This window comes from Podarcis filfolensis, assembly GCF_964270895.1.
Source record: "Podarcis filfolensis genome assembly, chromosome: 5".
Classification (NCBI taxonomy): Eukaryota; Metazoa; Chordata; class Lepidosauria; order Squamata; family Lacertidae; genus Podarcis; species Podarcis filfolensis.
The window spans coordinates 39731999-39757392 of record NC_139608.1 but is presented as its reverse complement, the minus strand read 5'-3'; the positions used below and the strand labels follow the sequence as shown (position 1 = coordinate 39757392).

Genomic DNA, 25394 nt, shown 5'->3' with positions numbered 1-25394 from the left:
ACTTCCCCAGGCACACAGCTGAATACCCATGAGTACTCAGTGAAGCCCTTTATTCAAATAGTCATTTATTCAAATAGTCATTGGGGACACTGAAGATGTGATTCCATGGCCTGCATCACATGGTAGGGCAATGTGACCCACTCTCCTGAGAAGGTATCCAAAGTTGTGATGGCCCGTGCTGTTCTCTATATTGTCATGCACAGAAGGCTATCCAAGGGCAAGGATAGTGCTGGGCTGCCACACCTCACTGGAAGGAGCAGACATGGTTGACAAGAGTGAGTTGCATAGGGTTGCAAACTTCATGCTGCTGTTACTTGGGACCACATAGGTAATTCATTTAGAGACAATCCACTTGACTTGTGCAGCCCTTGGCATGCTTTCCTTTCTCCCCCCATGCCCACATTATCCAGATTTTAATAACAGGTTTTGCAATGACTTGCATTTCTTTCTAACAGACATATTCCATCAGCAGTGTGGGGTGGTAACCAAGTTAAGTATCCCCAGAGTTCAGGATGATTACTACCAAATTGCAAGTGCGTAAGGCCTGCAGCAACTTCCAACCTAGCAGTTCGAAAGCATGTCAAGTGCAAATAGATAAATAGGTACCGCTCTGGTAGGAAGGTAATCGGCGATTCCATGCGCTGCTCTGGTTCACCAGAAGCGGCTTAGTCATGCTGGCCACATGACCCGGACAAACGTCAGCTCCCTCGGCCTATAGAGCAAGATGAGCGCTGCAACCCCAGAGTCATCAGTGATTGGACCTAATAGTCAGGGGTCCCTTTACCTAGCCATCTGTCATGTATGATCTAGTTGAGATTCATGCATTGCAGGGAGTGAACTAGATGATCCTCGGGATCCCTTCCAACCCTACATTTCTATGATTCTTTTAATTCTTAGTGTGAGCTGCCTTGGCTGTTTGTTTACAAATACAGTAAATCAATCGATAAATCCTTTGGCCTTTAAGCTGCTAAAAATATCTTTGTGTGTGTGGAGATATTTCTGCCTGCAGCAGACAACCACATGCACCGCACTGGAGTGCCTATTCAGGCTGCAGTTGTAAGCACAATTGCTGGAGACCAATTCCCCTTGACCTCAACTGAACCTCCTCCTGACTCAAGGCGTTTGGGCGTCAGAAGTACTGTACACGGAACCCCCGCTATAAACAACAGAACTCAGGCGACATTTCTAACCCATGGAGAAAGACATCGCGTTTCTGAAGCGAATGATAGCGCTCCCTCTGCCTCGAGCTTCCTTCTCCGTCTAAATAACCCGATTTGGGGGGGGGGGCAGGCCGCACGTTGAGTCCTATTCAGACCTTCCCCCCCCCCCTCGCTCAGAAGACGTGGGCAGGGAGGAAAGAGAGGCGGCTTCTATTTCCATTGGTCTCTTTCGCGCCTTCACGGTCTCACATGACCCTACCCCCCCCTCCAACGGATCAGGCGTCGGCAGGCGGAAGTCCCTCTGCTCCCGAGGATCTATGGTTTCTTTGTAGGAGGCGCTCCCCGCTGCGTCTATGGTCCTCGCGGGGCCGGACGGGAGGCTGGCGGATCGGCGTGCACATTCCTCCCCCATTACCTCACACTCGGCGAAGGGGCCGCCGGGATAGTGGAGGACCTGCGCTCTGTGCCGCCTTGCTTCAGCTCTCTCTGTGTAGCCGGCGGCGAGCCCGGGATTCCTCTTCCGATTTCGCTGTGCGGTTTCCCCCCTTCCCCTCCCCCCGCCCCCGGGCCGCCTCGTCCTCCCCTGCCCCGCTGGGTCCACTTCTCCGGCTCTCGCCCGCCTCGGCCCATGGCTCCATGAAGCGCGGGGCAGTCGAGGTGGTGGCGGCGGCGGCGGCGCTGGTGGCGGCGGCGGGGAGGCAAGAGCAGGAGCGGCGGCGGCGGCAACGCTGGTGGCGGCGGCGTTGGTTGGGCTGAAACGGCGAACTGGGGAAGGGAGCCGTCTCCGCTCCGGGGAGAGAGAAGGTGGGGGCTCTCACGTCCTCGCCGCGGGGGGGGGGCTGCTCAGATATTACCCCCCCCCCCCCTTGCGGGCTCACCTCACATTCCCCTCAACGCCCCCGGGCTTCATCCTCCTTTGCGCCGCTCTCGCTCCTTGTCTCTTCAGGTCTGGACTCTGGGGCGTCCCTCTTATCTCTCCCCCCTCCCGCATCTTCCTCTTCCTCTCGTCCTGCTCGGCAGCCCCCCCCCCGCTTTGTTGCTTTCCCCACGCTCGTGCACGGGGCCCTTCAACCTACTTATTCGCCGACTCCCGGCGTGGTGCAGCGGCTACAGACCGGGGCTTTGGACCCGGTTCAAATTCTCGGTTCACCCGCCTGGGTAGCCTTGGGCAAGCCCGGCTATCCTTGTACATCTGTTTTGAGGATAAATGAGACATAATACCTTGTTACGGCGGCGGAAATGCTTATGGAACAGGGCTAGTCACGTCCTCCTCTTGCATTCAGTACAGTCACGTAGGTCGTCTCTTCGCTCCTAAACAGGTTTACTCAGCTATAAGCTCCGTTTCAGTTCAGTGGGACTTGGTGCCTAGCGTGTCTTTTAGGATTGCAGGCTGTAGTCTTTTATATTCCTTTGCCATAAGGTCCTGTGTATTTATCCTGTTGTGTCCAGCTGGGTTTTTGCTTCCAGATAAGGGAGCGTAGGATTGTGGTCTTAATTAGGAAGTAAAGTTGGAATTAGGAAGTAAATTACTAGGAATTAGGATGTAAAGTGCATTTTGGAATATATATGCTTGCTCTGATGGTTTTCTGAAACTATTTCCGTAAGACATTCGACTGCTGGTTTTGCTCCCATCGACTTCTCCAATAAGTGTGTCTACCCTTTGCTGTGTCTTCCTGTTGCTAATCATTTTATCTATGTAATCTGCCTTCTAACGCTATCAGTGCCATCAGCTTTGTATATGTCTGAGTTAAAATAGTGAAAGAGTTGGATCTCATACTTGGAGATGGCTTCAACATTTTATTCAGCTTCACCAGCGCAGACTACCCCTGTTTTATCTTCTCTGCAAGTGTGGCTGATGTGCTAGAAGAGATAATTAGCCATGCTGGTGTATTCTATCCCAGTGTCAGTGTGGTCTTAAACTAAGTGAGCTAAGATGACAGTACATGTCTGGTGAGGATCATCTGTAGAGGTTCTCCTGGTTATGCCAACATGCATCCATTTGGAAGTGTATGTTTTCTGTAGTGCCACACGCTATGAAATGGTCTCTCCCCATCACCCCCACCCCAAAATAAGGCACATGCCAACAGTAAAGCAGTTCTGGCACGTGCTGAAAACTTTGCTTATCATGACATTTGCTGGCTACTGATGCCAGCCATTATAAGATTCTATAAGGATATTCTTATTGTCTGTCTGAAAGTATTTTAATGATTTTGATTGCATTTGTATAATATTTTATATTGTTGTACATCTCCTTGAGATGCCTCTGCCAAAGGCAGTATATAAATATTTTAATAAATAAGGCCCAAGCACCCTGCACCTAATAGTTCTAGGGTATTTCTTCCTGTATTAGCTCTTTCATTTTGCTTCTTTCACTATCTTTGTACACTATCTGTACAAAAGTTCCCCCACCCCATAAGGAAATACAGTAACATTGTCTTTCAATGGTTTCATAGCAGTAGTTTCTCTGAGTGCATGTCATAGTAGGAGTAAGATGGACTTTGGGTCAAGAACAGAAAAGATAGAAAAGCCCACATTTACTTTGTGTCTCGTACACTGTGTTAACCTAGTATGCCTCTTTCCATCTATTTCACTAGCAATGAGGTAGTGCATTTAGGTAGTGCAAGTCTAGTAGTGCAAGTCGTAGTAGTAGTGAGGTAGTGCAAGTCTAGTAGCTTATTCAGTGTTTAATTTTGATTCAGTCTTAATTCAGTGTTTAATTTTGCCTAGATATTATTTGATAGCCCTTTTTTCCTGAATGTTTTTTTTCCAGATTTGGGGAACAGGAATGGGCCGTGAGAAAAGAAAATTCATTCCAGATATAAAATAGCTTCCCCTTCCACTTGTCAATCTCCCCCCTTGGCAATACAAGGTTTCTGCTTTCAGTAAGTATTATCTCAAGCATAATATGTTGAAACTTATGGCACAATGATGCTGCGAATACTCGTGACTGGTATTACCAAAAAGCATATGAAAGGGGAGAGCTTTACCCACCTTACAACCTCCAATGTTACTGTATTCTTTCTGCACCCCGCCCCAACCCCTAAGCTTGGTGTGTTTTTTACAATTGCCACCCAGTTCCAAAGTGATGCCAAGGTTAGATAATATCCTATATATTTTGCAGCCCTGTTTCAGTAACAGAGCTCAAACTGAGATGAAATAGGGTGTTCAACCCAATAATTAGCAAAGCAATAAAATTATTTGATGTAATGTTACAAGAAATCGCTGCCTATAAAACCCTTTTTCCATATGCTGAGGTGACTGTAGTCAGGTGGGGATAGGATGGCGAGTTAATTGTTGGATAAAAAAAGAACTGAATAGGTGATTCATTGTTAAATTGTTTCTTTCTCTTTGCTGGTATTTACAAAATGTTAGCATCTGAAATGCACCAGCCAGTTTCATCTACATTTGCTTTCTGACCATTTGCACACAGGGAATAATAATTTTCTTATAAAATCCCTTGCAAATATCATACATTCTGTGCATGCTTTGGATTGACTTCTGAGTAAATGCGCCTAGGTTTGTGTTGCAGTTCTGGCCAGCATGCTAACTAGGCCATTGACACAGGTGCAGCCACAATTGTAGAATTCTCCCTCCTTTTTCATAGCCATTGTATAACCTTCCATTTATAACTAACACTTTTCAGCCCCAAACCAATACAAGGGCATTGGTTTCAACATTCTCTTTATGTAAAGAAGACTGAGGCCTACACTCAACAGAGAAAATTGTCCTGTTCAGTTTTTAATTTGAATTTAAGATAGTAACATGCAAGAAAGTTCAAAATCTAAGGCTGAAGGTCTCATTTCTATCTGTAATCTGTGTTTTGTTAGAGGGATCTTTGATCAAACTCCTTGGTGGTTATTTGTATTTCAGTGATAATGGGCAAAATGCACTAATTCCTAAGAAAGGGTGGCAGCAGTAGACCTGCATCTGGGAATGTCCAAGAAAGGAAGACTCACCCTCTTGACTCTACCAGGCTAATAACTAGCATAGGAGAGGTGATTGGCATACTGCCTTCTTCCTCCAAAGTATTTATGACACTGGGAGCTTTCTCCTACTCTTTTTGCCCCAGTATATACCTGTCTCCTGCTGGTGGGCATAGGGGCTAGCTTGTACTATCACTGCTGATCAGATTTTCCCGAGACAGGTGTGAGCAAGGGATGGATAGAAAGAATAGCCTCTAAGTTATAAGATTGCACATCTAGAAGATAGTGAAATGGCTGCAGCCTTTGTTCTAGCAAAAGGCCAAGTTTGTTAAACTGAATATTTTCAATATCTGGAAGACTTCACAGTTCCCTGTGCCTTAGGCCTTCTTGGACATAGTATTTTGCAAGTGAACTGAAACCCTAGGTTGAAAGCAAACTAAAATTGCAAGCATACAGTGAGCACTTTGTAGCACTGTGGCCGTTCAACCAATTGTATGTGTGATGATGTCACTGAGCACATCTGGAATGTTTTTCTTGGGTTTATCTATCAGCATTCTGCCTTAATGCAAAGATAGTGCAGGTTGAGGACTACTCTCCATTCCTATTGCTGTATGAGGTACTAAAATACGCAAATGGTCTGCAGTTACATTTAACTTTTGGATCACATGTTGCTCATGCAAACTTCACGGTAATGTTCCTTTTCATAAATAAAGTCTACATGACCTTTGTAAAAAATGTCTTCATAACTGTGCGCATCGGTCTGCTTTCTATTTAGTTTTCCAGTCTTGTGCAATCATATGTGAGCTTTCTTATGGAACTTGGGTTTTTAATGTGAGAGGTGTAGTTTTCTTACTGTGGAAAAAATACATCCTTATAATTTGCTTTTCTTTAAGTATAATGCTATGTGTTGCATATTGTGTGTTTTGCCAGGGTTCTACAGTACTCCAGACAGCAAGTGCTGAATCAGGATGGGAAAAAGACGCTGTGTTCCTCCACTTGAGCCCAAGTTGGCAGCAGGCTGTTGTGGGGTAAAGAAACCCAAATTGTCTGGAAGTGGAACACACAGCCACGGGAATCAAGCCACAACCGTGCCAGTCTCTAGTTCAGGTCCTCTTCAGAACCACCAGCATGCAGATGGGGGCAATGGAAGGGAGAACGTATCAGATTTGACTTTATGCCCTGGAAACTCTCCAATTACGCGAATGAATCCCACTTCAGGAGCATTGAGCCCACTCGCCCGGCCTAATGGAACTGCCAACAGCACCAAAAACCTAGTGGTGACAGCGGAGATGTGCTGCTACTGCTTTGATGTACTCTACTGTCATCTTTATGGTTTCCCTCAGCCAAGACTTCCTCGATTTACCAATGACCCCTAGTGAGTAAATCCATGGGCACGGGAGGGAAACTGAAAATTCACCATCCAAAGTTCTTATGTTGTAGGGCTATTTGGAACACAGGTAAACTGTTAAGAAGGAATCTGCAGTGCTGTTTTGATGTTTGTAGGATGACATAAAATTTGAAATGAAACTGTTTTAAATGGTGGAAGCATAGGTGGCATAGGCAAACATTTAAAATGGGCATATTCAAGCACTGGATCTTACAGGGCCTTTGACATTGTAGCACTCTCAGTAACTAAAGAAGGTTAAGGGATTGGGAGCAGGCCAAAAGATATAATGCTCCTTCGCTTCTCCAATGCAAATTCCCCAGCCAAAGCAAGCCTTATGGTAAAGGTTTATCATGACACCCATCTTATCCATAGTTAATGCTACTCCACAGTCGGTATTAACCAGACTTGAGATCAGAGGGGTCTGTTTTCCACCCTTAAAAGAACAGAGAAGGGTAGTGTTTTATACTGAAGTCTGATACTTTGTAGCTGTGTTATATATACTTTACAATATCAATATCAAATTCAATATCTTTCTTTGTTGCAATGAGAATCTTCATGTTTGCACAGCATAATTTGTAAGTGGCTCCATTATAACATGATGTATTCTTTATTATTGAGAAAAGTTGCATTTGGTGTAAAGGTTATAACTGGGGAACTAGGAAGCAGGAAAACAGCTTTTAGAAGAGGTTTGAAGTGAAATGGAATGAGGAGGTAGCCTTGCTTAGTGTGGCGTAGGTTATGCAGTGCATGATATACCTTATACTTATTAAATGGCAGCTCTTTAAGAATGCGATGAAGAAGATTGGAATTTGCTCCCCTAGAACTCCATTCTGATTTTTGCTCTAACTTGTTGTTTGAGTGATGTGAATATTGTGAGTCTCCAACAGAAAAAATATGTGGCTGCCTGCTAGAGCCAAGGGTGAAGCAGATACTTCAAAAGTAGCATAGCTGTGGTTGCATTTGGATCCCGTCCTTGAAAAGATAATTGGTGTCTCCTTAGCACTTCTTAGCTTAGATTGTGTTTTTCAAATATTTAGATCATTTGCCTCTAATGCAGATTTCACTGGAATTTTGTTGAACCATGACATGATTATTTTTTTGGTAAAGAGTATTTGCCCCACATAGCTGTCTTTTAAAACAAAAGCAAAACTATGCTTCCCAGCCATAGGCCAGCCACCACTGGCTCTGCATGATCAGGGTTGGTCTTCACTCATGGTCTGAAATCTTCTATTTTCCTAGGAAAATGTATTGAGAGATAAATGACTTTAAGGGATCCAAAATCCCCCCCCCCCCAAAAAATCAGAAGCTTGATAACTTGAGATTTAAGCCAATATATTTGCTGGAGAAATAGTGATTGATCACTTTTCCTGCATTATTTTCTCTACAGACAGATTGGTCCAGTCTGGACAATTATATATTGGGTTAATAAGCCAAGATATGCCCAAAAATTTTACCCACGCATGCAACTTGCCCTTTATGGTGTACCTGAACACAAAGTGGATATCATCAGTTAACCATTTTTTCTCATTTTGTCTGAACTGTAAAACTATGATTACCAAGTCAGGAACAAGCCAGAAAATCAAACTGTTGTTGGCAGTTGGTTTAAGATCTTGGCTTGTTCTGAACCTGGTTGTGGGAGTTCCCAGTTGGAAGAGATGGACACTGTTGCTAATTGAAGACTTGTACCTTGCATTCAGAAGCACCAATGAAGGAAGTGGCTGCTTGCATTGGTACCAGCTTTATTCATATCTTGGTTTATTAAGCCAAGATATGATCATCTGAATACAGCTAAAAATAGAAATATATATTTCTGAAGGTGATCATTGAAACCCACAGTAACATCACATTATATCACATCTGCAGGCATATCAGAATGAGTGTCTTTGCCTGTGCTTTCTGTGGTACAAATCTGGATAAACTGGCTAGAAAAATCACATTATCCTAAATTCCTGTAATCTGGAAGCTAGTGTTGAAAAATGCTGATTTCTTACATCTTCCCCATTCAGGAGCAGTATCAAAAGTTTGCTGCACATTCATAGGAATTTGAGTTTAATTTTTATAGCCATACTGTAGTAGTATGTTGAAATTATGGGGGGTGGGGGGGAGAGAGAAAGTCAGCCAGTAAAAGTCCAGAGTTTTTGATTAGACTAAACAAGCATTTTTTCAACCCTAGAATTTGGAGTTAGTTTTTCTTGAGAGTGAGAAATCTCGTGTTGTTTGAGCCATCCCTCCATCTTGGCTTCCCTGATTTGCCCTCCCTTCTCTTCCAGAGATTTGTGCCTGTGGAATTAGCACAGGAACAGAAAGTGGATGTGGTCATTCTATCTTTAGTATTCACTTTTTTGTGTGTGCAGCCTAACTGTACATACTCAGACCCCTGTTGAGAGGGAAACAAAACTTTGGAATAGTTTATCAAATAGCAACACAAGACCACAAAGGGGCATCCTGAGGAAGTGGCATCTTAAAGATCAGAAGTTACCACCAGGTGGGTAACAATGCTTCTTACCAGCTAATCTGTGCTCTTATCTGTAAAAGTTTGGAGCAGTTAACTCAAGATCAATCAAAAGGATTACTAAAATTTTCACACCCTCTCCCCAGAACTGTCCAGTGTAGTCTTCTGATAACAACATGCTTGGAAAAAAAGTGACCATCTATCCATGACCCTTATGGTGCTTTTAGAGCCTCTTTGAAGTGGATTAGTCACTTCTAGACTGCTGATCAATGGAACCTGATCTGATCTCGTCTATCCAGAAATTAGTATGCACCAGCTGTGCACTCTGTCACTTCTTTTGTTTTTCCTGTAGTTTTGATGTGTGTAATATATCAAGAAGGCTGACTGAATGCTGGGCTAATCATCTCCCCGGTAGTGGGAATCTGAATACAGCAGCCAAGTTAAACAGTCTGCCCAAGGACATGCCAGCAGAGAGTGATATGCTTCTGCTGTGTCAGACTGTGTGTGTTGTTTTCTGCTTTAAAGGCCAAAGACTCTTAACGCAGAATGCCTTCCCCAACCTAGTGACCTCCAGATGTTTTGAGCTACAACTCCCATCATCCCTTACCACTGATCATGCGGGCTGGGGCTGATAGAAATCCTGGAAGGCACCAAGTTGGTGAAGGCTAGCCGATAAACTCATGTGCACTGTGATACTGAACTGGCAACCCTGATTGCCTCTCTTATTTGTGTACATAAGGCTGTACAGAGTCAACTACATAGAGTTCGACTTCTCCCTCTAAGATGAAAAAGCAGGCATCACGTGGAGGGAGATAGCACTACATATTTCAGCTTTCTTCAGCTTGGTGTCCTCTAGATATGTTGGATTAAAACTCCCATTATCCTTACAATCGGGCATGCTAGCTGTGACTGATGGGAAATATACCCCAGCAACATCAGAAGGGCACTGGGTTTGGGAAGGCTTGGTTTATTGCTCAGGTGCTCTTCTGGGGAACATTGCTGGTTGCAAGAGGTTTCATTTTAGTCACAAATATTTAGAACTTGAAATAACCTCCTGAACATTTGTGACTTAGGAGAAGCTTGTCTTTTCAGCACTTGATAAAGCTGTACTGTACTGGAATTTGCATTCCTTTAATACATCTCTCTATTCTTCCAACCTAAATAACCAGATGATGCCTCCTAGATGGTAGTACCTGTAATGATTTACTGGTACTTGGGTCCAGGAGAATCCTACACATTTAAATAAAACATTTTACCAATTGTGTCATTATTTTAATACTTGACTTCAAAAGTCAGACCTGTTCCCTGTGTGGCTTTGTTTTTTACATTAAAAAACAAGTGTTGATTCAATTTGTTTGATGAAGGGTCATGGATCCAGTTTCAGATTTCTAAGTATAGGCGTGGCAGATTTGTTGGTATGAACAATACCTGAACTTACAGTAGTATAATTTATTAGGCCAGCCGAAATATCCCAAAGGTAGTGTTCAAGCTTTCAGGTTCACCAGATCTCTTTTTCAGGCTGGATATTAAGTCAAAAGGGATGGGGGAAGATGTTGATGATTGTGATGAGAGAGCTCATGTCTGCAACTGAACATTTAAGATGGGATAGAGAAGATCCTAAATACACTTACCGAGGAGTACTTAGCGGGGGCTTACTCCTCATGAAATCAGTTAGCGTTTTGAGATTTTATTTATTATTAAATTTTCCGCAGTGCTTTTATCGTTGCAAGTGCATCTCTGTCACTGGAGGAGCCAAAACTGGATGGTGGAATGGGAGGATAGGAGTGGTGTCAAATTCTAAACACCCCCTGTGTCTACTATAGGTACATCAGTCTGGCATCCTGCGTTGCAGGGGCTTGGCCTAGATGACCCTGGAGGTGCCTTCCAACTCTACAATTCCATGATTACACCAACAAAAGAGGTGCAAGTCATAACTCAGTTAACCCATTAAGCTCAATGGAGACCAAGAAACTACCCTACTCTGCCCTGGCATAGTATAGGATTCAAACTAAGTTTGCATTTAGTCACAGCACATCCCTACCAACATCTAACACCCAAACATAACTCAGATGATAGCATTTGCTGCATGGAGCTGTACAGCTTTGGTTCCCGCATTAAGGGGGAACTTTGGTTATGGGAACTATGTAGAAAAAGCACCTGACATAAAAGAAAGGGAGCACTTGTCACGAACATCTTGGACTCAGAACACATTGCCGATACTTGTTGTCTTAGAACCCATACAGGTATATCGCCTCAGGACACAAGCAGCCAACAACACCTCTCATCTGTAGCCAAGGATGCAAGAACAAAGCACCTTGAAGAGGTAAGCAAGGGGAAAGGGGAATCTTTTCAAAGTGTAACTAGTGCAACCTTGCTATATCTTGGCTAACCTATATTGGTGGAAGGATTCTTTTTCTCGTCATACCTAGAAACACCTTTACAAAGAAGCACAAGGCTAAACATGCAGAAAGGGGTGCCCTGGTGGCCATGAAACCCCCATATGCAAGAAAACACTATTAATGAAGGACAGACCCTAACAATTAACACATGCTCATGATTCTTTTTGTCATACAGGATCGTGACAGCCTGGACACATGGAACAGGACAAATGCAGTACCCAGAGTTCTGTTGTAACTCCCTAAAAGAGAGGTAGGTATTGTCTCAGTTTCTACACTTTCTCACTCAACAGAGGGAGGGAGGTTAAGGCTGAGGGTATTGGATGAGCACCTAGGTGACAGCACTCACTCAAATAGCCTCTTCACAAACACCTGTTACACATATAGCTCCAGAGACTATGCTGACTATTACTTTAGTGCTCTCCGTTTGTCTCTTCGATTTTCCAGGTGCAGAGAACAGGACACATTCCACCCCCAGTGCCATGCAGATCTCAAGTGAAGCCTAAAGCAAGACCAGCAGTTACGACTATTGTGATTCTAGCCATATATATCAATCCAGCTACCTTGTAGAAAAGTGAGATTCTGTAAATTGAAATATCTGATACTGTGCAATAAAAGTTTTCATTTGCAGCAACAGATGTCTTTGTTTTTTGTCAGTGTGGATGGCACTAATCCCATCCGCCAGTTCTCACTGGTCTCAAGATGGGAACTCTGACCTGGAAAGGGTTGGCTTATTATTAGAGCTCAGGGTCTGTAATGGCTCCATGCTCAAATGAAGGTAGTGGGTAGGCTCCTCAGAGTTTGCAAATGGCCTGATTACTACAGTAAGTGAAGCAGTCAGTTGGCACTGAGGGCAAAATACATGATGAGCTCTGGTACAATAAACAGCAGCTAGCTAATTATGCCGATCAATTCAGCATTTTCCCTGATTGGATGACACAGCACTTACTCAGGTGTGCCAGTCTGAACATCTCCCAACAGGGACTGCTGAGAGGCTATATCAGTGGCTTGAATCTGGAACTCCTTGCCTACTTGAGTAGTAGAGCATTGGAGTTGCAGGCAGAAGGTTCTTGGGATCTCCAGGTAGAGCTGGGGAAGACTCCCTGCCTGAAATCCTAAAGAGCTGTTGCCAGCCATTAAAGACTGTAATGAACTTGGCAGTTCAATGGTCTGACATGTTATAAGATAGCTTCCTGTGTTCCTTCAGCTGTTCCGCAGGGTATGGGTTCCTTACGTAGTCCATATGCTCCTGATATAAATGGATTCTAATTCTGTCTATTCCTCGCTCTTGCATCTGACATGACTGAGAAAGGCCAGGCATATTGACTACTCCAGTATGAACAGTCCATCAGCCTTGCTTAGCCTATACACAAAGCACTTCCATTTCATCTTAAATCTGTTTAAACTGGACAAGCTTTTTCATCTTGCTTTCTTTCTCACACATGCACACACTCTTTAGTTGTTATTTGCTTAATATCCATCCTGGAGAAAACATCTGGTGAACTAAAAAACTGGCTTGGTACTTGGTTGTCTCTCAGTTGTTTCTCACAAATATCTTACACTGTTGTTGAATTTGGTTCTTTCAACATAAACATGTTTTTTGTCTGCATTGTACGCTAGTTATTTTTATTTAAAAAGGAATTGAAATGTATTTTTTAAGATAAAAATTTATTTTTATTACATTTCTGTACACACTGAGTGGGATTTTGTTCTATTAAATTGTTAGTGGGATGTAACATAGTGTTTCCCTGCTATTTTTTTAATTCTAGAAATATCCAGATTTTTATCCATTCTGCACCCTATTAATTTTTTGGGCATATCACAATTCTTGCAACTTGTTCAGATTCAGCTACAAAGCTGAATCTGCTCAAGAGATTTGCAAGTTCATTTGGAAAACCAGGTCTGATCTTTGGATCCATTGCTCTTATCTGGTGCACACATAACACTCAGGTATAGTTTGTTTAATGAACCACAAGTCTCATAGGTCAAACAAATCATGACTAATTTCTCCAAAGTTTGGTGTCGTCCCCCCCAGCTGCTCTTTCTGTCATGCCTTTGTAGCCTGGTGAGGATTTGTGGTGCGGTGATTTAGGAGGGGTGCTGGGTTCACGCACATCACCAAGCCATAGTTAATACAAATCAAGTTTTAGAAGCCAATAAAAAAATACAGCTTTAAATCATTGTTGGCAGTAAACAAACCATGGTTAAGCTGCTAGCCAGGGTTCACACATAATGCTAGGTTATGGTTTAATAGACCATGGTTTAGCATTACATGCAAACCAGCCTACTGAAAATTTATCAAATGCCTTAGTAGCCCAAAGCCAAAAAAATCCTTTTCCCCAGCCACAGTCCCAATCCTGATATGCCAATCACAGTTCTCATCTGGGGCAAATAACAGCTGTGGAGAGGGGTGATTGGATTGGGACCATATCAGGGGAAGTGTATACTTATAATTGAATCAGAAAAAAATGGATGTATTTTTTTTAGTTTTATTCTGATTTGTTCTTTCATTGTGGCCCATCATATATTCTTTTAGCCTCCATATGAGATGCCACTTGAAACCCTGCTTATACTGCTTTATAAGTTCTACTCAGTGGTTTGTGGCTGGAGCAGTAACTGAGTTAGGCATTCTCAGTACTAGAGTTGCAGTTTGCTCTCTAATGTCATCCTGCACACTGCCTGCATGTGACTTAAGTACTTTCAGAATTGAGGCAGGGAATACTGTGGTCTTTTAGCATAAGCTTTATATGCAAAATAAGGAACGTTATTGGTACTGTGGTTAGCACTTGAGGTTAGAAAATGTTACCTCCAATTTTGTATGCATTGGGGAAAGAGAGATATGAAAATGCTAGAAGAAATTTGAAAGTGTACCTATCTATCTACCTGCAACCCAGGATAACACTTCATGTATCTGATAGTGGACTGTAGTCTGTGAACGTTTATGACATAATATATTTGTTAGTCTTTAAGGTGCCACAAGATTATTTCTTGAATTATCCTCGTTGAGATAACGTGGGGCTGCATCCCAACATTTGTGACTTAATTATTTACTGTATTTTTACTGGTGGGATCTGTATCTATTCAGAGCAACCTTTATTAAGCTAAAATACAAAATACTCAAATAAAACAGCAGAGGGCATAGCTCTCAAAAAGTACTGCCTTTGGAAAGAAGACAAAGATAAGAAAACTGAACATTTCAGAGTTCAAGGGTGACTACAGTAAAGGCCTTGTCCTAAAAGCAGATTTGTCCCAAGACTACTAGAAACCAGATCAAAATGAATCCAGATAATCAGCTTCATCCAGGAGTCACAAGAGTTATCTATCCCCTACCCAACCATGTTCCCCCAAAAAATAAATTTGAGACATATGCTAGTTGTGTAAGAATAAAAAAAAATGTTTATTATGGAGAGGCCTCACAGCCACCTTCAGTGTAGCTAAGAAGCTCTTCCACATTTGTGGACAACGATTAATTTGTAATAAAATTAAGTGTGAAGGGTTTGGGTGGTTTAACCTGGAAAAGAGATTATTAAGAGGTAATATTAAAATATTTGAAAGGTTATCGCATAGAAGGTGCAGCAAATTTATTCTTTTGCCGCTTCAGAGTGTAGGACCTGAACAAATAACTTCCTATCAGCTTGAGCTGTTTTCTCAGAGGCTGGATGGCCACCTATCAGGAATGCTGTAGTAGTGAATTATTTGAAGATGGAGTTTTTGTGTTATGCATTTTCAGTCCACTCTTTGTGACATGGAAGACAGGGCGAGACAAGCGACTTCGGGGCTGCATCGGAACTTTCTCTGCCATGAATCTTCACTCAGGACTCAGGGAATACACATTAACCAGGTAAAGACATCATCCATACTGCCTCACGTCTGATGGGAAACCAGGCACAGTGGGGCAGCCATGTTGTGATTTCCTATGTCTTGTCTGAGGCATCATGTATATCCTGCTGCTCAGGCAGATGTTCTCCACCAGAATTTTCTGCTACCCAAAATTAGAATTGAGGAGTCACTTTTGTAGCTGACTGTATATTGTACTATGGCTTCCAGTTAAATGGTACACTGCATTCTTTTGTTTGGGGCTGAAAAACCATCTTCAAAGCATGGTATGTAAAGTAGCAGTTTTGGATGCAAGCATGTTATAGCAGTACTTTGATTAGCAGTGCACTGGATTCCTGTAACCTACAGGCACAATGTAAGTTAGTGGTTTATTTATTGAATTACCCATGATGGGGGTTTCAAGGGTGCACACCCACTTTGCAAAAGCACCCCTCCCCCAGGGGGAATATGGTTGGAAGAAGACATAAGGCTGCATAGCAGAACTGAATGGCAGGCAGCAGCCCTGCTGCTGAGATAGGCAGCCACGTCACTAGGTGGCCAGTTCGCTTGAGCCAGAAGGAAGCCTCATTGTGATCAATAGCCTGCATAAGGTTAACGGCATGCTCATTACTAAGGCAAGTTATTCTCTATTAGCATCAAATCCAGTTTGTCTGGGTTCTTGGCAGAATGTGAGTGTTTTGGGGAAGCATTTCAATCTCTTCCCATTTCATCATTGTAAAAGTCATAGACAGAAATCTTAGTGCATGGCTCTACCTTTGGTTTATCTGGTGTTCCATTTTATATTTTATTTAATTCTCCATGTAATGTGCTTAAACCTGTTCTGACCTAAAGTGATGCCCCTTGTCCTGGGATGAAATGAGGCTGCAAATGTAAAAAAATGCTTGATTTAAACCTTATGGTGCTTGTTTTTGGTTGTGTGTGTGTGTTCTGTTCCCCTTCTATAGTGCACTTAAGGACAGCAGGTTTCCACCCCTGACTCGTGAGGAGCTGCCTAAACTTTTCTGCTCTGTCTCCCTCCTCACTAATTTTGAGGATGCCACTGACTACTTGGATTGGGAGGTGAGAACAGGTGCATTTGGATGTCTGCATCACTGTCTCATACCATTTGGGTTCGGGTTAGTATATGGTAACGTGTCTGTTTTATTATCAGGGTAGATTGTGGTTATATAGCTAGAAAAATGAGGTTGGAAAGATGGAAGACTGACAAAGAATGCAAAAGTGGAGTAATATATCAATATTACTTCAGTTAAGCGTATGAGAAGGGAAGATAATTATTAGACTAACGTTGCAATCCTAATTCCACTTAACTGAATTCAATAGAAGTAAATCCCATCGAAGTTCCTGACATGCTTAGGATTGTCATTAAACGCTTTGGGACTTGCTTCTGTGTAACAAGCATAAGACCATACTGTTATAGTGGCATATGGGGTGAAGGGCATATATTTTACGTTTTGAAATAGTGGGGCTTGCTGAAACTAATTAATTTGGTCTGCCTTGGAGAAATTGCCTCTGGGGCCAAAAGAGATGGCAGTACACAATAGAGTTGTCCTAGGAAATGACTTATGATATTGCAGATGCAAGAAATGGAAGCAAGGTGGAGGCCTTTATCCTGACAAGGTTGGACTGCTGGTAGGATGCATGGCAGCTGGAAAATGTTTTGTACATTGTTACAGGAACTACATCTCAGTTGACGTTTATGTTTCCATTGCTAGGTGGGAATCCATGGAATCAGAATTGAGTTCATCAATGAGAAAGGTGTCAAACGCACAGCAACGTATTTACCTGAGGTTGCTAAGGAACAAGGTGAGTTTGAAACAATCTACACTGAGGGAAAGTGGTCTAAATATCAGGATTTGGATTGTGGATTTTGGCTTATACAGCAGCTGTGGAGGTCACCTAAAGCCATTAATTATCTATGGCTGAATTATTTTAAAAATCTGCCCTTTAAAATGCTCAAAAGGTACAGTGCTAGTTATTCATTCAATGGCACATGTTTTTCCCCCTAAGACCAACCATGTCTTAAAAGCAATTTTCTTTATTACTGCTAAGACTTTGGTGTTCTTCCTCCATCCCCTTGTCATAAAGAATGCCTGGCTTAGTTTACTGTTGAATCAGGTTTTGCCCTTCTGAGGGTTTTTTCAACATTGTGTGTGGGTTTCCTCTTCAGCCTCACCTGATCACACAAGCACAACGTCAGATGACCCTTCTATCCTCCCTCAGCACTAGGTTTTGTGCTGCAAACATGGACGACAGTTGAAGAATGCAGCAGTTGCCACCACTGTAATTGTTCAAAACATTTCTTCCACCATTCAGAGGATCACATCTCCTCCTGGAATTGAGTCAAAAGACCAAAGTGTAATTCATTAAACCAGGTCTCCGCACTGCACCATTACTGGAGAGTAGTGGATTTATACTGTGTTTGATGTATAGCTGTGTCTTACTTTGAAAATGTGACTAACTTGATTGCTATATATGACTAAAATAGGATAATTGGAAATGTCATATGACTTTGTTGACTAAATTGTTGTTTTCAGTTGGAACTGAATTTGTTGGAACAGTTGGAACAGTAATTTGAACTTGCTTATCTCTCTTTTGAGAGCCTATCCCTTTTTCTTGAAATGAGCCTGTATTTAGTTCACTGCTGCTTGCTTTTTTTTTTTTAACAGATTGGGATCAGATTCAGACAATAGACTCCTTGCTCAGGAAAGGTGGTTTTAAGGCTCCAATTACCAATGATTTTAGGAAAACTATTAAACTCACCAGGTAAATGACATATTTTACTTTTTGGTAGTTGTCAGCAACTAAAGTCATTACTGCTTTCATTGCTGATGGTAAGTTTTAAGATTGCTCTTTGTGCTCCAGATCCTGCAGTTTTCTGAATTTCCTCACTGCCCCCAACAGTGGTGCCTAAACCTTGTTGCTTTGTTCAGTCATTGTATTTAAATTGTTGCTTTTAATTTTCACAATAACAAATACTGGCTGCCAGAGCCAACTTTGGTTTTGCCTGGGCAATGTGCACCCACCCACCCACCCAGGTTACTGGGCTGGCTGGGACACACTCCTCCCCACTACTGGCAGTGGTGGCTGCTCTCTTTTTCTCTGCCATCAGTTACCATTTCCTCCTTTGTATGCTTTCTTTTTGGGCCCACTGGTGTGATGGTTAGGCAGCAAGACGAGATGCAGCATCCACTTCCAGCTCCTTATGCCTGGAGGGAGAGAGTAAGGGAGCAAATGGAAGCCGTTCCTGCTTCTCACCTCTGCTACCAGCAGATTTAGGCAAATAGGAAGAAGAAGCAAGCACAGAGGAAAGGAGTGAGTGAGGGATCTGGCAATGAAGAGAAGGACCTTCCACCACTCTGCAGCCATTTAGAAGGGCTCCAGTCGGCAATGACTACTGAGCCCCTGTGGATTGTGGGCCTCATCCGTATTAAGCTGGAATTGAAATAAATAATTTGAAAGGTTAAACAATTTTTGTTGCTACAACAGAATTCCGAATACAGCTGTTGGTGATTTGCTGACTTTGGTTCGTTGACAAATGTATTTTTTTAAAAGATCCAATGCTTTTTTCTTTCAGATACCGCAGTGAGAAGGTGACAATCAGTTATGCAGAATACATGGCTTCTCGTCAGCATTGTTTTCAGAATGGCACTCTTCATGCCCCGCCCCTCTACAATCATTACTCCTGACACAAGGCTGCATGACCAGTCCCGCCCCCCAGCTACCACTAACGGCTATGACATCATTGGGGCAGATGCCTCCTCTTCCTGGTCCAGTTACTTCTATTACTGCACCATTTTATGATGCTAGCTTCCGTTGCCAAGTCTGCCTTCCAGCTGACTGAGGGATGGGGGATACCAGTGAGTGCAACTGAACTTCAAGGGGCCCATGCCTTTCCTCATCCTTCCTTCAGAATGAGGGTTCAGTTGGACTGAGGCTCCAAGACTAACAGTTGCAGTTGGGTAGAGAGAACCTTGAGGAACGGCAGTACCGCTTCAGATTGCTCTGTGTGTTAAATTGCACTGTGTTCATTTGAATTGTTAATTGTGACAGCCCCCTTGATTAAGTAGGAGAGTTCTCCTGGCAGTCTGGGCAACGGAATACAACAACATATTTTTAGGTTATTTTTAATTTTTTTAACCTCTGATATTTATCTACCATGAGCTGATTAGTCCTTATACACCCCAGGCAAGCAGATGACATGACGCGTTACAAGGATGTATGTCAGCAGAGATTCCTCCCTCCTCCTCTTCGCAGAAGATGGCAATTGAAAGGGGAAACAAAATTTACTGCAGATGAAATTTACTGCGTGCACAAATCCAGGAGGGTTCAGTTCTCACACCTAGCTGCTCTTGGTTTTGACGAAGAAGGAAAGTAGCCCACTAGATAGGACAGTAATGCATAAATGAAGGTGAACTGCTCTGGGTTATGTTTGGGAGTAGCTTGCGTTTCCTTGTCTCCTGGAAGTACAATCTCCCTCTCTGGGGTTTTTCCCTGGGTTTCTAACTTGAAATACAAGCAGCATGGTCTGCTGTTGGATTGGGGCTGATATTATTCCCCACAAAGCCATCGTTAAAGCAATTCAAAAAGGACGTGAAAATTGTGTATAGGGAACACTCCATGGGACCTGTGTTTAACTGGCAGCAGTTTTATTTAGCATGACCCTGATACCCAGGTAATGAAATACACAGTAAATGTTAGCCTTTAAGTGGTTATCTAATATAGGTGCCATCGTTGCACTGGTGCTTCAATACTAGATACATATAATTGGAAGTCATTCAGATTGATTTAAAAGTATATAGCCTCCAGATAAGTGTACTTAGAACTGGAACCTAAGGAATATTTTCAACCCATACCTCCCCAACCCACCCCCGCAAAGTTAACTCACAACCATGTTTAACTATCCTGTGGATTTTAAAATTGCCCTTCCTATTGTTGCTGAATAGCCGGTACATCAAATCATAACTGGAAAGCTCTTTTTCCCATTCAACTATCCTAATTCTCCTGTGTGAGTCACTATGTGTTATCATGAATGCAGGCATTCTTAAATGAATCCACAGGGACTAGAAAATGGTAGAGCAGGACTTGTGGAAATCTTGGTAATCAGCATTGATAGATTAAAAAAAATACAGGTGAAGAGCACAGCATTATGAGAATTTGATACCTTATATGCAGTATGTGTAAGGACAGTAGCTTTTATGGAAGGCTTATGGGAAGCCAGGAATTATCTGGGAATTATCTTTTACTGTGGGATGCAAGTTTCCAGATTCTTGGTGAATGAACATTGCCCTGGTGGGGAGGGTGAGGGGAGATTAATGCCTTCTATCTTGAAGCAAAGCCTCAAAGGCAGACTGAATAGATGTTGGATTACTGGAGAGGTAGACATGAATAGCCCATATGAACTGGTGAGCAATATTTGCCAGTATCTGGCTTGGTTGCATCAAAGTGAACTGCTGGCTAGAAGAGGGCAATCATATTATCTTCCTGGCAAAAGGACTGTTCAGAGAATCTAGGAAGCCTCCAAATTACTTGTTTTTCTACCACTATTCCTCCTGTCTCAGAAGAAAACCTAACCTTGAAATTTTGCTTGTCAATGAACACATATCTAGATGGTTATGGGTGGGAATGAGAGAGAGAGGAGCTCATATTCCAGATATCTGCAGTACTGCCCCAGCTTTGGTTTTGTATCAGATCATTTGTATGGATTACCACTTTTTCCCTTCTAATGATGATGAAATGTGTTTGAATGTGAAGGGACTGTTTCATGATTTCCTGCTACTGAGAATAAATCAGTCTTCTTACAAATTAGAGTGATTTGTAGTTAATGTTCCAGGTGCCCTGGACTGATGGGAGATTGTAGATGGGAGAGGAGAGTTCAGCTGTGGTCATGCCATCCATCTCTGCTCTCAGACAGTATTGAAACATAGGGCTACACTAATTACTATTCAAGTGTTCTACTTTAGAATTTAAATTGTAAAGATTTTTTTAAAAGCAAAAAGAAAAAAAATGGTGCTAATCTTTCACCCCTGAGCACATTCGGTGAGACTGGTCATGCAGGCATATAGTGCCAGGCTATTCAATATTGCTTTTTTTAAAAAAAATGTTTGCCCTGTTACGTGTCTTCAACAGTGTATAGTGTTAATTATTTGGTTTCATTTTAATGGGTGTGGGAGTTCAGGAGCCAGGTGGGGACCTTAGTTGCCATTTTAAAGAACAGACTTTTAGGAGTGACTTGACCTACTTGGTTTAATTTAACCATTTCACTGAAGTAAGCTAAATTGGTTTTGGAGTGAGAGGTGGTCTCATTCCCTGCCCTTATTTCCATCCAACCACCTAGTCTGTATAAATGGAAATGCCTCTGTTAAAGTTGGATTGTGGTGTTTTCTTGTACTAAGTGGAACAGCAAGCAGGCCATGAAGCATGAAATAGTCCTGAGAAATGGGTACATCCAGCATTGGTCTCATAATGGAGTTCAGTTACAGTATCTTTGAACAAGTGTGTTAGTTGTGTCATTCCTGCAAAATGTATGGGGTAGAATAAGTCGTCTGCAGAATATGACACTATATTTGGCTCATACATAACAGTAATGCACCAAGATGAGCCAACACTGATATTTGAATGATGTGGGAACCAACAAAATAGCTAAAAGAGAACCGCCTGTTCTGGAGCCGTAACCAGTTGTATTTTTCAGCTGATTAGTGAGTAGCAGGATTGTATAAAGACCTTAGCAATAGTCTTCTGGTCTGATTGGGAACTGGCTCATCCTTAGCTACAAGCAAGTGCCTTTTGGTCTAGATGGGTTTATTTCAAGACAACTGTAGTTGGGAATCTTCCTTGCTGCAGCCATGTATCTTTAGTGTTTTGTTTTGTTTTTGTTTTTTCTCTCCAGCAGATAATGTCTTTGATCACTGGAGTCTCACTATTTCCCCCACCCCTTTTCATAATGACAACGAGCCTATCTTGATAGAGGCATTTTGGTCAGAAAGATTTTATGGTCAGAATATCAGATCAGCAGAAAACTGCATCTGAAGACCATAAAGGCGAAGTAATCTGTACATTTCAACCAAAATTTTAAGTTTTGCACATAATTGTTTTCCCCGATTCATTGTTAACATTGCAGTCTTCATTGACTGAGTGCTGTTTTGTTTAATTTCTAGCACCAAAATGAGTGACATTTTGGGGTTGTTATTTTTCTTTTGTTTTTCCTTTAAAGCAAGGAATTTCTTTTGACCTTCAATGCAGAGATGTCAGACCAATTCTTTGTTATTACACTTGGTTGCCTCCTAGCTATATAACTTCTGGGTGTAAATCATTGAACTTTACCCTCTAATGAAGTATTGTAGAAAATAAATTGTAATGGATACATTTTTATCTTGTTCCTCTTTTATTGGTGTCTTTGTCGATTTTGACTTTTCACATTACAATCTAATACTAATAATTCATTTTGTGTTGTTTCTTTTTAATCCTACAAGGCAAATTAAAGTTGAAAGGCAAGCAGTGTGGATTCTTTTACAAAATTAGGAAATGCTCAGAAGTAATGAGATTGGAAATTGTATTTTTTTAAAATTAAAACTTTCATGCCTATCTGGTTGTGCCTATCTGCCTGTTCTCATTAGTTTTAAGATAAAAAGTGATTTCAGGGTGGTCGTTTTGAAATTGACATTTACCAAAATTACGGTATGTATGCAAAGTGCTTTAAAAGCACAGCTGCAACATAAATGCTGAGAAAGGGTTTACAGTTCTGTATCACTTAGATTATGCACAGCAATAGTCTTAATATGTCTGTAAAAAAAGAAAGCTGAGCCTGTCAGACTCAATAGGTAGCAAGTGCCATAGGTATTTCCTTTGTGTTTTGGTAAAGAAGGCCAGCAATAGTCCCAGATCAACTTCAGTTGGTAATACCAACCAAAAAATCCCAACAGGAAAAGACTATTGTGATTTTATACCAATTAAGTGTTAAGCGGTTCTTTCTTGCTTGAGGGTGTTTGGCCTGAAGACAAGTACCACTACCTGTCCTGATGTGCAGAATGAGCAGTAATGCTTCTAATGGAAGGATACATTCTGCTTTACTGCTGCAGCATTGATTTGGAATCAAACATTCTCTAATAAATTCTTTCCCTTCAAGCACTTAATCTTATAAGACAATTGGATTCTACTTGGGCAAGCTCTGGAAAGTTTTGTTTTTCAAAACTAGTAAAGTTCTGAAAGTATGGTGTTTTGTGATCCAAGTGTCCACCTTCCCCAGTGCCATGAATGAACAAGGTGAAATGTTAAAAGTGAGTAAAGAGTGTTTCATCAAGCTGCTAGTCCAAAATCTTTGAATCTAATTTCTCATCATAAGCTACAATTTATTATATTTGGGACCTGTGATTTACGTTACTTTTGCTTCAAACACAGACCTTGATAAGCCAGCAGGAGACAAAATACAGTATTATCTGTGGAAACTCTTCATTGTTCACAATGGGAATGACCCATTGGCTTCAATGCCTCAGAGTTACCATGCAGAATTTGAGCTCTGGTTATTGCCGGGGTACTGGTTATTGCCAGGGTACTGGTTATTGCGGGTGGCGCTGTGGGTAAAAGCCTCAGCGCCTAGGACTTGCCAATCGAAAGGTCGGCGGTTCGAATCCCCGCGGCGGGGTGCGCTCCCGTCGCTCAGTCCCAGCGCCTGCCAACCTAGCAGTTCGAAAGCACCCCCGGGTGCAAGTAGATAAATAGGGACCGCTTACTGGCGGGAAGGTAAACGGCGTTTCCGTGTGCTGCTCTGGTGCCGGTTCGCCACAGCAGCTTCGTCACGCTGGCCACGTGACCTGGAAGTGTCTGCGGACAGCGCTGGCTCCCGGCCTCTAGAGTGAGATGAGCGCACAACCCTAGAGTCTGTCAAGACTGGCCCGTACGGGCAGGGGTACCTTTACCTTTTATTGCCGGGGTGGTCATGGCTATTGCATAAAGACTCCTCATTTATGTGTGACTCTTGGATAACAGAGAACATTTGTGAATTCACATAAATAAAATGTGAATTCTGGCTTGTATCAATTGATAGCTGAATTTAAACCTCTCGAGCACATTGCGTGCATGAGACACAATATCCAGTGTACAGGGCTATTGATGATACTATTTTAATGCACATTTGACCAGCAGACCTATTCTATATATGTTTACTCAGAAGTTAGTTCCACCGGTTTTTAAAGTGGGCTTATTTCCAAGTAGGGCTGGAACAATAGGGTACTCATAATGCAAACCTAAACATCCTAAGGATTGAGTCCCACTGAACACATTGGGAGTTACTTCTGAGTAAAAATGTTTAGGATTGTCAGAATTACTTCCTGACCCTTTGCTTGTTTAAGTAATCATATAAATATGCATGCTCTTGCAAATTGTAATGCATCATGCTTTCCTGAACTCAATGTTATTACAGGTGCACACTTGCTCAAAGGCTGCAATCCTAACCCCATTTACCTGGGATTAAGCCCCAGTGAAATCAGTGGCACTTCTCAGCAGATATGGTTAGTTAGGAGTGGGATTTAAATGGAAGAATTGACATCGGGGGGGGGGGGGATTACCAAAAGGCGGCACTTGGCACTTTGTCCTGGATCTTAGACAAATAGGTGTTTTCGTTTAAAAAAAAGCTCAACTTTTGGGGTGTCCTGGCAACCCTACCTATTGTTGCCTTTGACTGGACTTAACTGTCCAGAGGTCCTTTACCTTTTTACCTATTAGTGACTCCTTCCACTCCCATTCAGAGCGAATTGTGAGTTAAACTCCTTAGGGTTATGTTAACAACGTGAATAAGTTTCTGCTCAATGAGATGCATGCTCACTTGGTTTTTTCTCTCATCAATGGGTAATGCAGAGAGTGAAATATGTTTGCCACTTGTCCATTTTTCACCTGGACAGTATGGAAATTGCAGATCAATATTTGACATCTAATGGGTGCCTTGGCTGCAAAAAGCAGTTGGGTTAGGGCTGGGCTTTCCCTTCTCTGCCATCACTTTAGCAGCAATGGTACTGCTCAGTTCCAGTGGCGTAGTTAGGGAAGGAGAGAGAAACAATTGGTTAGGGCAATGTTTGGGTCTTGACTGTCACTTGGATGCACCAGGGCCTGTGGCTCACGCAGCTCTGCTTGTTGGCCTAGAAGTACTGAGGGGAGAATCCATTCGCCCCGTTTGCGCCCTAAGCGAATCAGTTGCAAACGAAGGAAGGTGACCTTGAAGCAGGCAGGGGGGACCCACAACAAACAGGG

At 42.3% G+C, this 25394-nt stretch overlaps 1 protein-coding gene and 1 long non-coding RNA gene across 5 annotated transcripts; both read left to right on the top strand.

Moving 5' to 3' along the window:
* Positions 1–1488: 1488 nt before the first annotated feature.
* Positions 1489–22517, top strand: AMMECR1L (AMMECR1 like). Of its 2 annotated transcripts, none has more exons than XM_083615122.1 (8): positions 1489–1964; positions 3931–4042; positions 6014–6458; positions 15049–15159; positions 16100–16214; positions 16868–16958; positions 17822–17918; positions 18730–22517. In XM_083615122.1, exons 3-8 carry the CDS (start codon positions 6052–6054, stop codon positions 18839–18841), a joined length of 933 nt encoding a protein of 310 aa, XP_083471248.1. In that variant the 5' UTR covers positions 1489–1964; positions 3931–4042; positions 6014–6051; the 3' UTR covers positions 18842–22517. The 2 variants fall into 2 exon arrangements, 1 of the variants encoding a protein (XP_083471248.1); XR_014548547.1 differs by having other exon boundaries at positions 1579–1964; positions 17323–17918.
* On the top strand, positions 6504–11952 carry LOC310763235. 3 transcript variants are annotated; one of them, XR_014548548.1, is made up of 4 exons: positions 6504–6540; positions 11155–11245; positions 11497–11571; positions 11766–11952. It is a non-coding gene; the product is annotated as an uncharacterized lncRNA (long non-coding RNA). The 3 variants fall into 3 exon arrangements; XR_014548549.1 differs by lacking the exon at positions 6504–6540 and adding an exon at positions 8830–8955; XR_014548550.1 differs by lacking the exon at positions 6504–6540 and adding an exon at positions 9111–9227.
* Positions 22518–25394: the final 2877 nt, after the last annotated feature.

Bases quoted from the DNA above. Each gene is read 5' to 3' on its own strand.
- AMMECR1L (XM_083615122.1), top strand. From the start codon at position 6,052: ATGGGAAAAAGACGCTGTGTTCCTCCACTTGAGCCCAAGTTGGCAGCA. The intron at 15,160-16,099 runs GTAAAGACATCA...CCCCTTCTATAG, and splicing joins AGGGAATACACATTAACCAG to TGCACTTAAGGACAGCAGGT. The intron at 16,959-17,821 runs GTGAGTTTGAAA...TTTTTTTAACAG, and splicing joins TGAGGTTGCTAAGGAACAAG to ATTGGGATCAGATTCAGACA.